The sequence below is a fragment of the Lutra lutra genome, chromosome 1 (genome assembly GCF_902655055.1).
Source record: "Lutra lutra chromosome 1, mLutLut1.2, whole genome shotgun sequence".
In the NCBI taxonomy this organism is placed as follows: Eukaryota; Metazoa; Chordata; class Mammalia; order Carnivora; family Mustelidae; genus Lutra; species Lutra lutra.
This window is the reverse complement of record NC_062278.1, coordinates 50,182,422-50,194,792: the sequence shown is the minus strand read 5'-3', so window position 1 is coordinate 50,194,792 and position 12,371 is coordinate 50,182,422. Positions and strand designations below refer to the sequence as shown.

At 35.5% G+C, this 12,371-nt stretch overlaps 1 protein-coding gene across 1 annotated transcript in view; it reads left to right on the top strand.

Annotated features, from left to right (window-relative positions):
• The window catches only part of IMPG2 (interphotoreceptor matrix proteoglycan 2), a 93,135-nt gene that overhangs the window by 4,658 nt on the left and 76,106 nt on the right, over nt 1–12,371 (top strand). The window contains 2 exon segments of the mRNA XM_047723312.1: nt 7,592–7,758; nt 11,703–11,734. Of these exon segments, the coding sequence (XP_047579268.1) occupies nt 7,592–7,758; nt 11,703–11,734 (199 nt within the window).

Sequence of the window (12,371 nt, the reverse complement as noted above, 5' to 3'; positions counted from 1 at the left end):
TCCCTCCCTTAGTACTTCCTTTATCCTGGTACTGAGGCAATCACTAATCTGGTTTTTATCACTATGAATTTTCCACACTTTTATATATGAATGTAATCAAATATGTACACTTTTTTATCTGGCTCAGTGTAATTACTTTGAGACTCATCCATGATTCTTTTTGTGTATCAGTTGTTTGTAACCTTTTATTGTTGAGTAGTCTTCTATTTAGGGATATATCACATTTTGGGATAGTTCAGTTGTTTTCAACTAATGGTGATTATAAAGAAATCTGTTACGAACATTTCTGTTTAAGTTTTTGTGTGAACATATGTTTTCTTTCTATTGGTTAATAGGAGTGGAATGGCTGGGCCTTATATGTTTAACTTTTTGTGACATTTCTAAAATGTTTTCCAAGGTGGCTGTACCACATAATATGTAATAGATTTCCAGTTTTTCCACATTCTTGCAATACTCGGTATAGTCAGTCTTTACCCATTCTAGTGAATATGAAGTGATACCTTACTGTGGCTTTAATATACATTTTCTTAATGGCTAATGATGTTGAGCACCTTTTTCATGTACTCATTCACCATTTGTGTATCCTTTTTGGTGACAACCCAAATGATTGGGTCATTTGTCTTATAGAATTGTAAGAGTTCTTAATGTATTCTAAATACAAGTTCTTTGTCAGATATATGTTTTGCATATAGTTTCACCCAATGTGTGGTTTTTTTTTTCTTAGTAATGTCTCTTGACAAAGAAAAATTTTAAATTTTGATGAAGTCCAACTTATCTTTTTTTTTTTTTTGGATTATCCTTGCCTTTGGTGTTATATCTAAGTTTGCTTAACCCAAAGTGACAAGTATTTTCTCCTATCTTTCCCTATAGAAATTTTATAATTTTTAGGTTTTGTATTTAGGTCTATGATCTACTTTGAGTTAATTTTTATATATGGTGTATATGGATCAAAGTTAAATTTTTGCATATGCTAAGCCAGTTGTTCCAGCAGCACTTATTTAAAAAGATTATCCTTGGGGCACCTGCGTGGCTCAGGTAAGCATCTGACTCTTGATTTAAGCTCAGGTCATGATTTCAGGTTCATGGAATTGAGCTCCACTCTGGCTCCATGCTGGGCATGGAGTCTGCTTGAGAGTCCCTCGCTCCCTCTCCCTCTGCCCCTCCCCCTGCTCATGTACTCTCTCTAAATAAATAAATAAAATCTTAAAAAAAAAATTACCCAATGTTGGGATGAGCCCTGGGTGTTTTAGGCAACTAATGAATCATTGAACACTACAACAAAAACTTAGGATGTACTATATGTTGGCTAACTGAACATAATGAAAAATAAAAAAAGAAAATGCAAAAAATATATAAATAAATACAAACATGAGGCAATAAAAAATTTATCCTTTCTTGCCTTTGCACATTTGTTGGAAATCAATCTTCTGTATATGGTGGGTCTACTTCTGTAGTCTTCATTCTCTTCCACTGATCTCTTTGTCTATTTTTATGCCAATACCATACTGTCTTGATTATAATAAGTCTTTAATAGGGAAAGTTCTTCAACTTTGTTCTTTTTTTTCAGATTTGCTTGGTTATGTGAGTTCCTTTGTTTTTCATATAAATATTAGAATCAGCTTGCCAACTTATACAAAAAGGGCTACTGGAATTTTGATTGGAATTGAGTTGAATCTGTTAGTCAATTTGGAAAGAATTGTCATCTTAACAATAGTGAGTCTTCTGATCTATGAACGTGGTATATCCCTCCATTTATTTAGGTCTTCTTCCATTTCTCTTGGCAGCTTTTTGTAATTTTCAGTGTATTGGTCTTACACATCCTTTTTTATCAGATTTAGTTTACTTTTTTCATGCCATTGTTAATGTTATTTTAATTTCTGATTATTCCTTGCTAGTATATAGGCATACAACTGCTTTTTGTATATTGACCTTTTATTCTGTAACTTGCTAAATTCACTTATTAGCTCTAGTAGCTTTTTGTGTATTCCTTAAGGTTTTCTACATAGATTATTATTTTATTTGCAAATAAAGATAATTTTACTTCTTATCTTCCAATTTATATGCCTTTTATTTCTTGCCTTATTGCACCAAAATGTTCCATATGCTTTGGGCACCATGATTTTGAGAGGAAAATACCTTAAAGAAAGACTTTGTTCCATACTGGATTTCTATGTACTGGGTAATATGCACAGCCTAAGTCCTAGTAACAGGATTAAAGACAGATTAAATACAAGCATTTCTTTCTTCAGAGTACTGCTATTACATTTTGCTTTCTTCCAGCAGTTTGCAGGGCAGGTTTTCTTTGCCACAAGAGAGGCATTTGTAGATCACCTGTTTTCTCAAAAATCTTCAACAGTCACTAAAGATGATATGAAAATTGTTTAACAAGGTTGGGATTTCAGAACAGGTCTACTTCTAGGCCATAGCAAAGTGTGTGGCAATTGTCTGGTAAAGTTTTGCCCTTCTTAGTACCTCTTTTCCTGGGATGTGCTGATTTTACTCTTCACTCTACTGGCTGCAGTGTCCTATGTGGGTTTTCTCTCTCTAAGCTGCATGAGGGGTTCAGGCTACCCCCCCAACCCTGTCCTCACCCAGTTCTCCTCCTCTATTTAAATGTACATATTCTGAATTCTATATTTCATGTTTGTTAATTGGACATTCTTGTCAGATAGCTCACAAATGGAAAGCCATTGGATAAATTAAGGATATATTACCTTTCTGGAAAGAATTACTTTTACAATTTTATTGAGACATATTCACATACCATACAATTCATCCATTTAATGTAAAGAATTCAATGGTTTTCTAATATGTTCACAGAAATATGCAACCATTATCACACTGATTTTCAGAACCTTTCATCACCTCAAAAAGAAACCTCATACCCTTTAGTCATCACTCTCTTACCCTTTATTTCCTCTGTCCCTCTCCTGAGGCCTAAGCAACCACAAATCTGCTTTTTATTTCTGTAGAGTTATCTATTAAGGATATTTCAGATAAATGAGATAATATAATATGTGGTCTTTTGTGACTGACTTCTTTCACTTTGCATAATGTTTTCAACATTCATTCATGTTGTAGCATACATTACTGGTTTATTTTTTATGGCCAAATAATAGTATTTCCTTATATGGCTATACCATATTTCATTTATCCATTCGTCAGTTGTTGGGCATTTGGGATGTTTTCAGTTATTTAAGTGTATACTTACGAGTGAATTTCTGGGTTATATGGTAACTTTATGTTTAACTGTATGAGGAACTGCCAGGTAGTACTTTCTAAAGTAGCTGTATCATCTCAATTTCCTAACGGTGGTGGGTGAGATTCTTATTTCTCTATCTTTGCTAGCACTATGATTTTCCTTTAAAAAAAAATCACCACCATCCTAGTATGTGTGAAATAGTATTCCCTGGTTTTGATTTGCATTTCTTTAATGATTAGTAACATTAAACATCTTTTTATTTGCTTTTTGTCATTTGAATATCTTCTTTTGAAAAATATCTTTGAATCCTTCCTTTTTTCAGTTTTTAAAAAATTATTGAGTTGTAGCCATTCTTATATATTCTAGATACAGGTTTCTTATCAATAAATTATTTGAAAGTATTTTTTCTTTTTTTAAAGATTTTATTTATTTATTTGACAGAGAGAGATCACAAGTAGATGGAGAGGCAGGCAGAGAGAGAGAGAGAGGGAAGCAGGCACCCTGCCAAGCAGAGAGCCCGATGCGGGACTCGATCCCAGGACCCTGAGATCATGACCTGAGCCGAAGGCAGCGGTTTAATCCACTGAGCCACCCAGGCGCCCCGAAAGTATTTTTTCTTATTCTGTGGTTTGTCTTTTCACTTTCTTGATGGTGTCTTCTATGTACTAAAGTTTTTGATTTTTGATAAAGTCCAGTTTATCTATTTGTTCTTTTTCAAAATTATTTTAGTTATTCTAGGTTTATTGTAATTCTATATGAATTTTAGAATTAGCTTGTCAATTTCTATAAAGAAGTCAACCTGTGTTCAGATAGGTTTGCTTTAGATCTGTAGATCAGTTTAGTGATACTACCATCTTAATGTTAGTGATTCATGTGTGGATGTTTTAATTTGCATTTTTCTGAAAGTGAATGATAGCGCTTTTTCACATATACATATACTTCCATTGTAAAGTGTTTGTTCCAGTCTTTTACATGTTTTGAAAATTAGATTGTTTGCCTTTTTATTAGAGTTGTAGAAATTCTTTAAATATCCTAAATACTGGTTCTGTGGGAGATATATGTATTTTGAATATTTTCTGCCAGAGGTATGGCTTGCCTATCCATTTCTTTTTTTTTTTTTAAAGATTTTGTTTATTTATTTGATGGAGAGAGACACAGCGAGAGAGGGGACACAAGCAGAGGGAGAGGGAAAAGCTGGCTTCCTGCTGAGCAGGGCTCAATCCCAGGACTCTGGGATCATGACTTGAGCTGAAGGCAGATGCTTAATGACTGAGCCACCCAGGCACCCCTGCCTATCTATTTTTTATTAATAGTACCTTTGATGAGTAGTTGTTTTGATAAATTCTAATTTCTTTTTTTTTTCTTTTGTAGTTGTTGCTTTCTATGTCCTATGAAATCTTTGCCTGTCCTCAAGTTATACATATTCTCTGTGTTTTCTTTTAGGAACTTTGTAATATTAGCTTTCATATTTCAAATTATTTTTTGTGTATATTCTAAATAAATTAATGAGATTTATTTTTCTTCCTTTATAGATATACACTCAGTCTTATAATATTTTTTATAATTTCTTTGAATCACTTTTTTCATAACTAGACCTTATAGACATTCATTTTTTGTGACAACAAAAAATTTATTTATTTTGCCAATTGAGACATTCACCTTTGCATTGTCTTCTGGTGGGCACTAAATTTTCATGTGAAATTTTTAAGAAGCGGGGAAAAATTCTGAATCTACAGGTGGTCAGCTCTGCCTCAGTCAACTTTGGCTGGATTCTTCTGAATTCTGTAATATCAGAAGTTCTGAAGAGCAGTTATAAGGATGCAGTTTGCAGTTAGTTCACTGAAAGAGAAAACTAAGTTTGCAACCAAAGTTTCATTTTAACCCTAAAAAATCAACTGTTAGAGGAACTCTAAATAGTCATATATTTTCCTCTTTCTTAAAGTGTAGTTTTTTGTTGTTGTTGTTGTTTTTTTGGCTTAGACTATCTTCTTCTATCAAAAAACTATGAGACAACAAGAATCCATTATGATGATAACACTAATATTCATGTAGCACTAAGGACTTTATAAAACTCTTACAGGTAGATAGGTAAGGCAGTAATGATTTATCTAGTTAAATAAGAGAGATGAGTACATTGAAGCCTTGAGTGGCTAGGTAAGTTACCCCTGGTTATGAAGCTAGTACATGGTGTGGCTAGGGCTAGAATTCTGTTAGACTTTCTGACTCTGTGAGTTCAGGGGCTTCACCTTAATATGCTACTGGGTACACCTTCAGTTTTCTTGGGACGAAAAATAATGGTCTTGATCTCTATGCATTTGCATCGATCTTTCTCCCTCAGCACTCTGTTCCTCTTTTCTCCCATCTCAGTCTGTCTGTTGTCCACAGTGTCTGGCATTTAGTCAATGAAATGACTGCAGGATAGCAATACACTTAGTTCTATACAAAATGTGCAGACAGCCTGTTTAGCATCCTTTGCAGATTTGATCCTTTGGAATAATTTAGCAGATAGATTGAATTATTTTTTATTTTAATATAGCAGTACCTTTCTCTGGAAGATCATTTTTATTTTTTTAGTTCTCTTATCTTTAAAAAAATTTCTTTAGAGTATAATTGACATACAATGTTACATTAGTTTCAGGTGTACAACATAGTGATTAGACAAGTTTCTGCATTATGCTGTGCTCACTGTAAGTGTCACTACCATTTGTTACCATACAATGCTATTAAAATACCATTGGCTGTATTCCTTATACTGTTCCTTTTATTCCTGTGACTTACTCATCTCATAATTGGAACCCTGTATATCTCACTACCCTTTACCCATTTTATTCATCCCCTCATCCCCAACCCCTCTGGCAATCACCAGTTTATTCTCTGCTCTGACCTTTTTTTTTAAATAGATTTTAACTTTTTTTTTTTAAGATTTTTATTTATTCAACAGCGATCACAAGTTGGCAGAGAGGCAGGCAGAGAGAGAGGGGGAAACAGGTTCTCCACTGTGCAGAGAGCCCGATGTGGGGCTCGATCATGACCTGAGCCGAAGGCAGAGGCTTAACCCACTGAGCCACCCAGGCACCCCAGATTTTAACTTTTAAAGAATTTTCAGGTTTACAGAAAAATTCAGCTGAAAGTCCAGAGAGTTACCTATACTGTTACTCTTCCACACACACATTTAATATAGTACATTTGTTACAATTGATGAGCCAATATTGACCCATTCTTCTTTTTTTTTTTTTTAAGATTTTATTTATTTATTTGAGAGAGAGAGACAGAGATAGCGAGAGGGAACACAAGCAGGGAGGAGAGGGAGAACAGGCTCCCCACCAACCAAGGACCCTGATGGGAGGCTCCATCCCAGGACCCTGGGATCATGACCTGAGCTGAAGGCAGACACTTAACTGACTGAGCCACCCAGGAGCCCTTTGACACATCATTCTTTTTTTTTTTTTTTTTTAAGATTTTTTTATTTATTTGAGAGAGAGAGAAAATGAGAGAGAGAGAGAGTGAGCGCACGCATGAGAGGAGAGAGGTCAGCAGGAAAATCAGACTCCCTGCTGAGAAGGGGCCCTGATGTGAGAATTGATCCCAGGACTCCAGGAGCATGACCTGAGCTGAAGGCAGTTGCTTAACCAACTGAGCCACCCAGGTGCCCTTGACACATCATTCTTACCTGAAGCTCATAGTTTATGTGCAGTTTATGCTCATTGTGTTGTACAGTTGATGGGTTTTGAGAAATGTATAATGACATGTATCCACTATTACAGTGTCCTACGGAGTGGTTTCCTTGCCCTAAAAAAAATCACTGTGCTCCATGTCTTTATCTCTCCCTCCCCACAATCCTGGGAACTGATCTTTTCACAATTTTTATAATTTTGCCTTTTCCAGAATATCATATCATTGGAATCATATAGTATATAGCTTTTTCAGATTGGCTTCCTTTACTTAGAAATATGCTTCTAAGAATTCACTGTGTCTTTTCATTGCTTGGAACCTCATTTCTTTTTGTCACTGAATAATATTCCATCATATGGATGTATCACAGTTTACTCTTCCACCTATTGAAGTATTCTCAATATCTGCTCCACTTTTATAAAACATAAACATGGATTTTTTTTTTTTTTCCAAAAGATGGGAAAAATACCCTGCCTATTTGACGTGAGCCTATTTGTAAGGGAAAGGAGTGGGGAGTCCAAATTCTCTTCATATCTGAAAAGTTTAAACTGGGCATGTATCAACAGAAGAGCTTTGACTGAGAATCATTCCCATGCTCCTCCAGAAAGCACAGTATGGACAAATATCTTGGGAATCTGAATAAACAGATTCATGATTGTTGTGAGAACCTCAAAGTGCATTGATTTTCCATAAAATACTTCTCTGTCTGTTTCCCAGTGTGTCAGGAAGCTGTTTGGGAAGCCTTCAGGACATTTTGGGATCGACTGCCTGGGCGTGAGGAATATCATTACTGGATGAATTTGTGTGAGGATGGAATCACAACTATATTTGACATGGGCACAAATTTTAGTCAGTCTGTGGAACATAGAAGTTTAATTATGAAGGTAAGGGTACTAACAAGGGAAGAATAGCGGGACTATTGTAGGAGCACTTATACACAGTTAAAGCCTGAAGGTAGAAAGAGCAAATGCCAAATCCCTACTTTACTTTTTGTTGTTGAATTAGTCTATTTGAGTGAGCTGCCATAGGGCATAGCCTAGTCTTTATATCCCTAGCTCTGGCTGTTACAGCAAACATTGTTAACCCAGTAAGAGCCTCAGGCTTATGTTTATAAATGTAAATATTTGGAAATAATATTCAGCAATGGTTTAGGCTAAGAATATAAATCTGTAAGAGTCTAGCATTCTTGACAAAATTTTGCACACTATCAATTTGGAGTACCTACCAATGACCCTAGTTAGGATAGAAGTTGTAGTTCGTTGAGTAAATGTTAAGTATAAATATAATTCTAATTAGTGAATTTGCTTACTTGTTCTCCTTCTTTTAGATTTAGTTTATTCTTAGCAAAGGATAAATAAGCATGCATATAGACAAATTACCTGCCTGCCAACCCTCTCCTTCTCTCTCTTTTTTAAAAAAAAGATTTACTTATTTTAGAGAGAGAGAGCACAAGTGGGAGGAGGGGCAGAGGAAGAGGGAGGGAATCCCAAGCAGACTCCTCACTGAGCGTGGAACACCACTTGGGCTTGATCTCACGATCCTGAGATCATGATCTGAGCCAAAATCAAGAGTCAGACACTTAACTGACAGAGCCACCCAGGCACCTCTCACCTTCCCCTTTTCATATAGCATGCATGTATTCATAAGAAAATGAAGCTGGTTAGATATATGTGGTAAGTTGCTCATTCAGGCTGATATGCCCTATATCTATCCTTGTCCATCAGTTTGAGTCCTACCTGTCCTCAGTTGAGATATAACCTGCCTTATGAGGAATCAACCCCCAGTCTCATAGATTTAACTCCCATAATTCTTGGAGCTCCCATAATTCTTTTATGTTGTACCACTTGCATTTTATTATTATTAGTTTTATATGTGTGATTTCTTCTACTAGACTATGAACTGAAGAGCAAGGATTGTGTCATTATTTGTCATTTTGCATTCCTGTGATAAAATAAATATGCAATAGATATTTGTTGAAATAAAAGTGTATAAGCAATAATTGGAATGTCTTTTTCCTGTTTGTTGCAAATTATTAGAAACTTTTACAATATTATCTTAAATACTTGCTTTAAGTATTATATACCTTAGAGAGACTGAAGAAAGAATTATTGACCAGATAACTCTGAGCTTTTATTTCGAGTCTAGTAAAATTGGATTTGAACATCTTAAAGTAATACAATATATCATCTGATTCTTTTTACTTTAAAAATTTTATTTTTAGTAGAGACATTCTTTCAACATTTGGCCCTACATTGGGATGATCTCATTAACTAGAAGCAAATTGGGAACAGAAATATGGTCTGATAAATATGGGTGGACCCAAGACAAATTTTGCAGGGTTATAAACATTTCAAAGTTGTGCAGGTTTTCGTGGGTTTTAAAATACATTCAACTTTTAATCATGGTACCTCACATTTTAAGCCAAAGTGTTACGTTTTTTTCTTCTGTCACATTAAAATTTTTTTAAATTTATTTAATTTTTAAAAAAAGATTTTATTTACTTATTTGAGAGTGAGCAAAAGCAAGAGAGAGAGAGAGAGCACAAGCCAGGGTAGGGGGCAGAGGAAGAGGGTGGAGTAGTCTCCTTGCTGAGCAGAGACTTCGATGCAGGCCTCCATCTCAGGACTCCAGGGATCATGACCTGAGCTAAAGGCAGACACTTAACTGACTGAGCCACCCAGGCTCCTCAATTCTGTCACATTAAAAAAAATATATTTTTATTTACTTATTTACTTGAGGGGAAGAGTCTTCTGTCACATTTTGAAATGTTCAATATTAATAATTATGAAAATAGTTACCAGTTGCTTGGTATATACCATGTACCAGGCCACATATTAAGCCCATTAAAACATTATATTTAATAAACAACAACCCTACAAGGAGGTACTAATATCCTCAATTTATAGATAAGCACATTAAGCATTAGAGTTATTCCTTATTCTAGATTACAAAACCAGGTGGGCTGGAGCTTAAATTCAGACCTGCTTCTCTTTTTTAAAAAAGTTCATATTTTTTCTGTTTACCATTGTGCCTCCCTTCTCAATCATTACCAGTTTTGCAAACTGCTAAATTTGGTCATATGGAATATTGGCAAATTTGCTAATATGGAATAGCTGTTCAGTAAAAAAAAATACACACACACACACACACACACATTTACACTTATATCAGTGTTGCCATCTCAATTGTCCCCAGACTATAGGACCAGCTGATAGAGCAGCAAATACATAGGATATAAAGTAGTATTACTATACATGAGCTTCTTGTGATGTTACATTGGAAGGTATTTTTCACAAGTGGAACTTTTCAGAAGGGAAGATTAGAATGCATTGGAAGTATACTTTCAATGACTATGTAATAAAACATGCAAACAAAGTGGGTGATATGTCACCTGGATTGAGTCTTAAATAACAAGTTAGCTGAATGAGGAGGAGTTTGGGAGGAACAGTTCAGGGAGAGGGGACAGCATAAGCCAAATGTTTGTAAGGAATGACTAGGGCCATTATACCAGAAGGGTAGATTAGAAGTGACAGGAGATCAGACTGGAAGAGTAGAAAACTCTGTGGATGATAGGAAATCATTGAGGGATTGTTAAATTGGTGAGTCACAGGCTGATTGGACAGTTTTGAATTTTAAAAAGATCATTATGGTTTCTATACACCATAGGATGAATTAGAGGGATCAGGGGGACTAGTTACTACCCTTATTACCCCATGCCTGAGGAATTGAGGGTCCTAGGTAGACGTGAGATACAGGAAGCATGAGGGATACAAATAGGGAAAAAGATTAGCAGGACTCTGATAGGTTGGATGGGAGCAGGAGAGGTTAAGGGAATGGCCTGGAAACCTCCCTGTTTCTAGTTTGGATGACTAAGAACAAGAACTTGGGAATAGAAGCAGTTTTGTAGATGAGGTGGGAGATTGAATTCACTTTTGAATATGTTGTTTTGAACCACCTGTGAAATGTGAATTGGCTGGCATTTAGGTATGAAGCCAAAGAGAGTGGTCTGGGTTATAAACACAGCTTGTAGGAGTCACCAGGCCCGAGGTGGTAATTGAAAGCATTTAGAGTGGCTGAGATTATTCTAGGAGACTTTGTAGTGTAAGGAGAGCAATGAGTTATTTATAAATATCATGAGAGTTATTTAGAATAATAGTCTTTCCATTTTATAGATGAGAAATTGAAGGATTTTGGGTTTTGCCTCCGTTACGAAGCAAGAGAAAATGGGACTTGAAACTAGGTCTTCTAAGTTAGTGTTCTTTTTATTATGTTGGTCTCAGAATAAAACCATTAATTTAGAGGAAACTTAGGGACAATTTGCTTTGGAATGCCCCAGAAGAATAATCCAGTTATTGGTATAATATATCTTTTTGTCTGAATTCTGGAGAAACAGATTTAGCATTTATTTTATCCACATATTTATATTATTCTGGTTTAAGAGTTTCTATAAATGTATTAGATCACAAAAAAACTTTGATTCTAAGTCCATGGAAGGTTAAAGTAGAATTCTACCAATCTCCAGTTTGTAGATCTTTTGGAATGATTAACAAGTGAAGTCTGTTAATCTGTGCCCATTAAGAAAAAGCACAAGAACTTTTGGAAACATAAACAGAGACTGAGTGCCAGGACATTCCCATAGTCCCAAAACAAACTTGGCATTGTTAGTACCTTGCTTTAACTATTTGTCTAACCATAGAAATTAACAGCATAGATTTATAGACTAACAACGTAATGTTAGGGCATTAGTGTTTTCTATGCAATAAATTCTGTTTACTGCTTAATAACTGTCATGAACTCACAGGGTCATTTTTATTTTTGTTTTCCTTAGAAACTGACATATACCAAGGAAACTGTAAGCAGGTGAGTGTCTTTTTTCCCCCTAATTTCATGTTTGGCAACAGAAACATGTCATGCCTACTCCAAGATTCACACCAAATTTATTGGCCCCTTTCTATTTTCTTGCCAGTTCCTGCAATGACCAGGACTGTGGGTTAGCCCCAAATGCTTTTCTGCATGTTGAGGCCACTTTCCTTTCAAGACTACCATCACAGCCACTGTGCTTGTTTACTTTCTGACCTTGCCGGGAGGCAGACTTGTTCCTTTCTCTTGGGTGAGAAAATAGATTTCTGGAAGTGGAATATGGAATGATCTACTTTTGTTGAGGCTTGTGGTCTAAGAGTAAAAATGTTATGAAATGGTACAGCTTTGTGGCAGATAGTTTATTAAGTGGTGGTCGGTGGTATGGATCACTTTACAAAGAAATGATGATTATGAGCTTGAAATATAGGAATAACACAACCTTGATGAATCCTCCAATATTAGGATTCTTGGCCTATTAGACATTAGTCTTAGGATTAAGGTCATTTTTGCCTCCTGAGCAATAGTGGTACAAAACAGCTCATGGAAGATGAGAGATTTTGAGTGTATAAGGATTAATGATTTCAATCCTATCCATACTCAAAGTATCTAGATTGTGCCAGTATGTAGGTAATTCTAT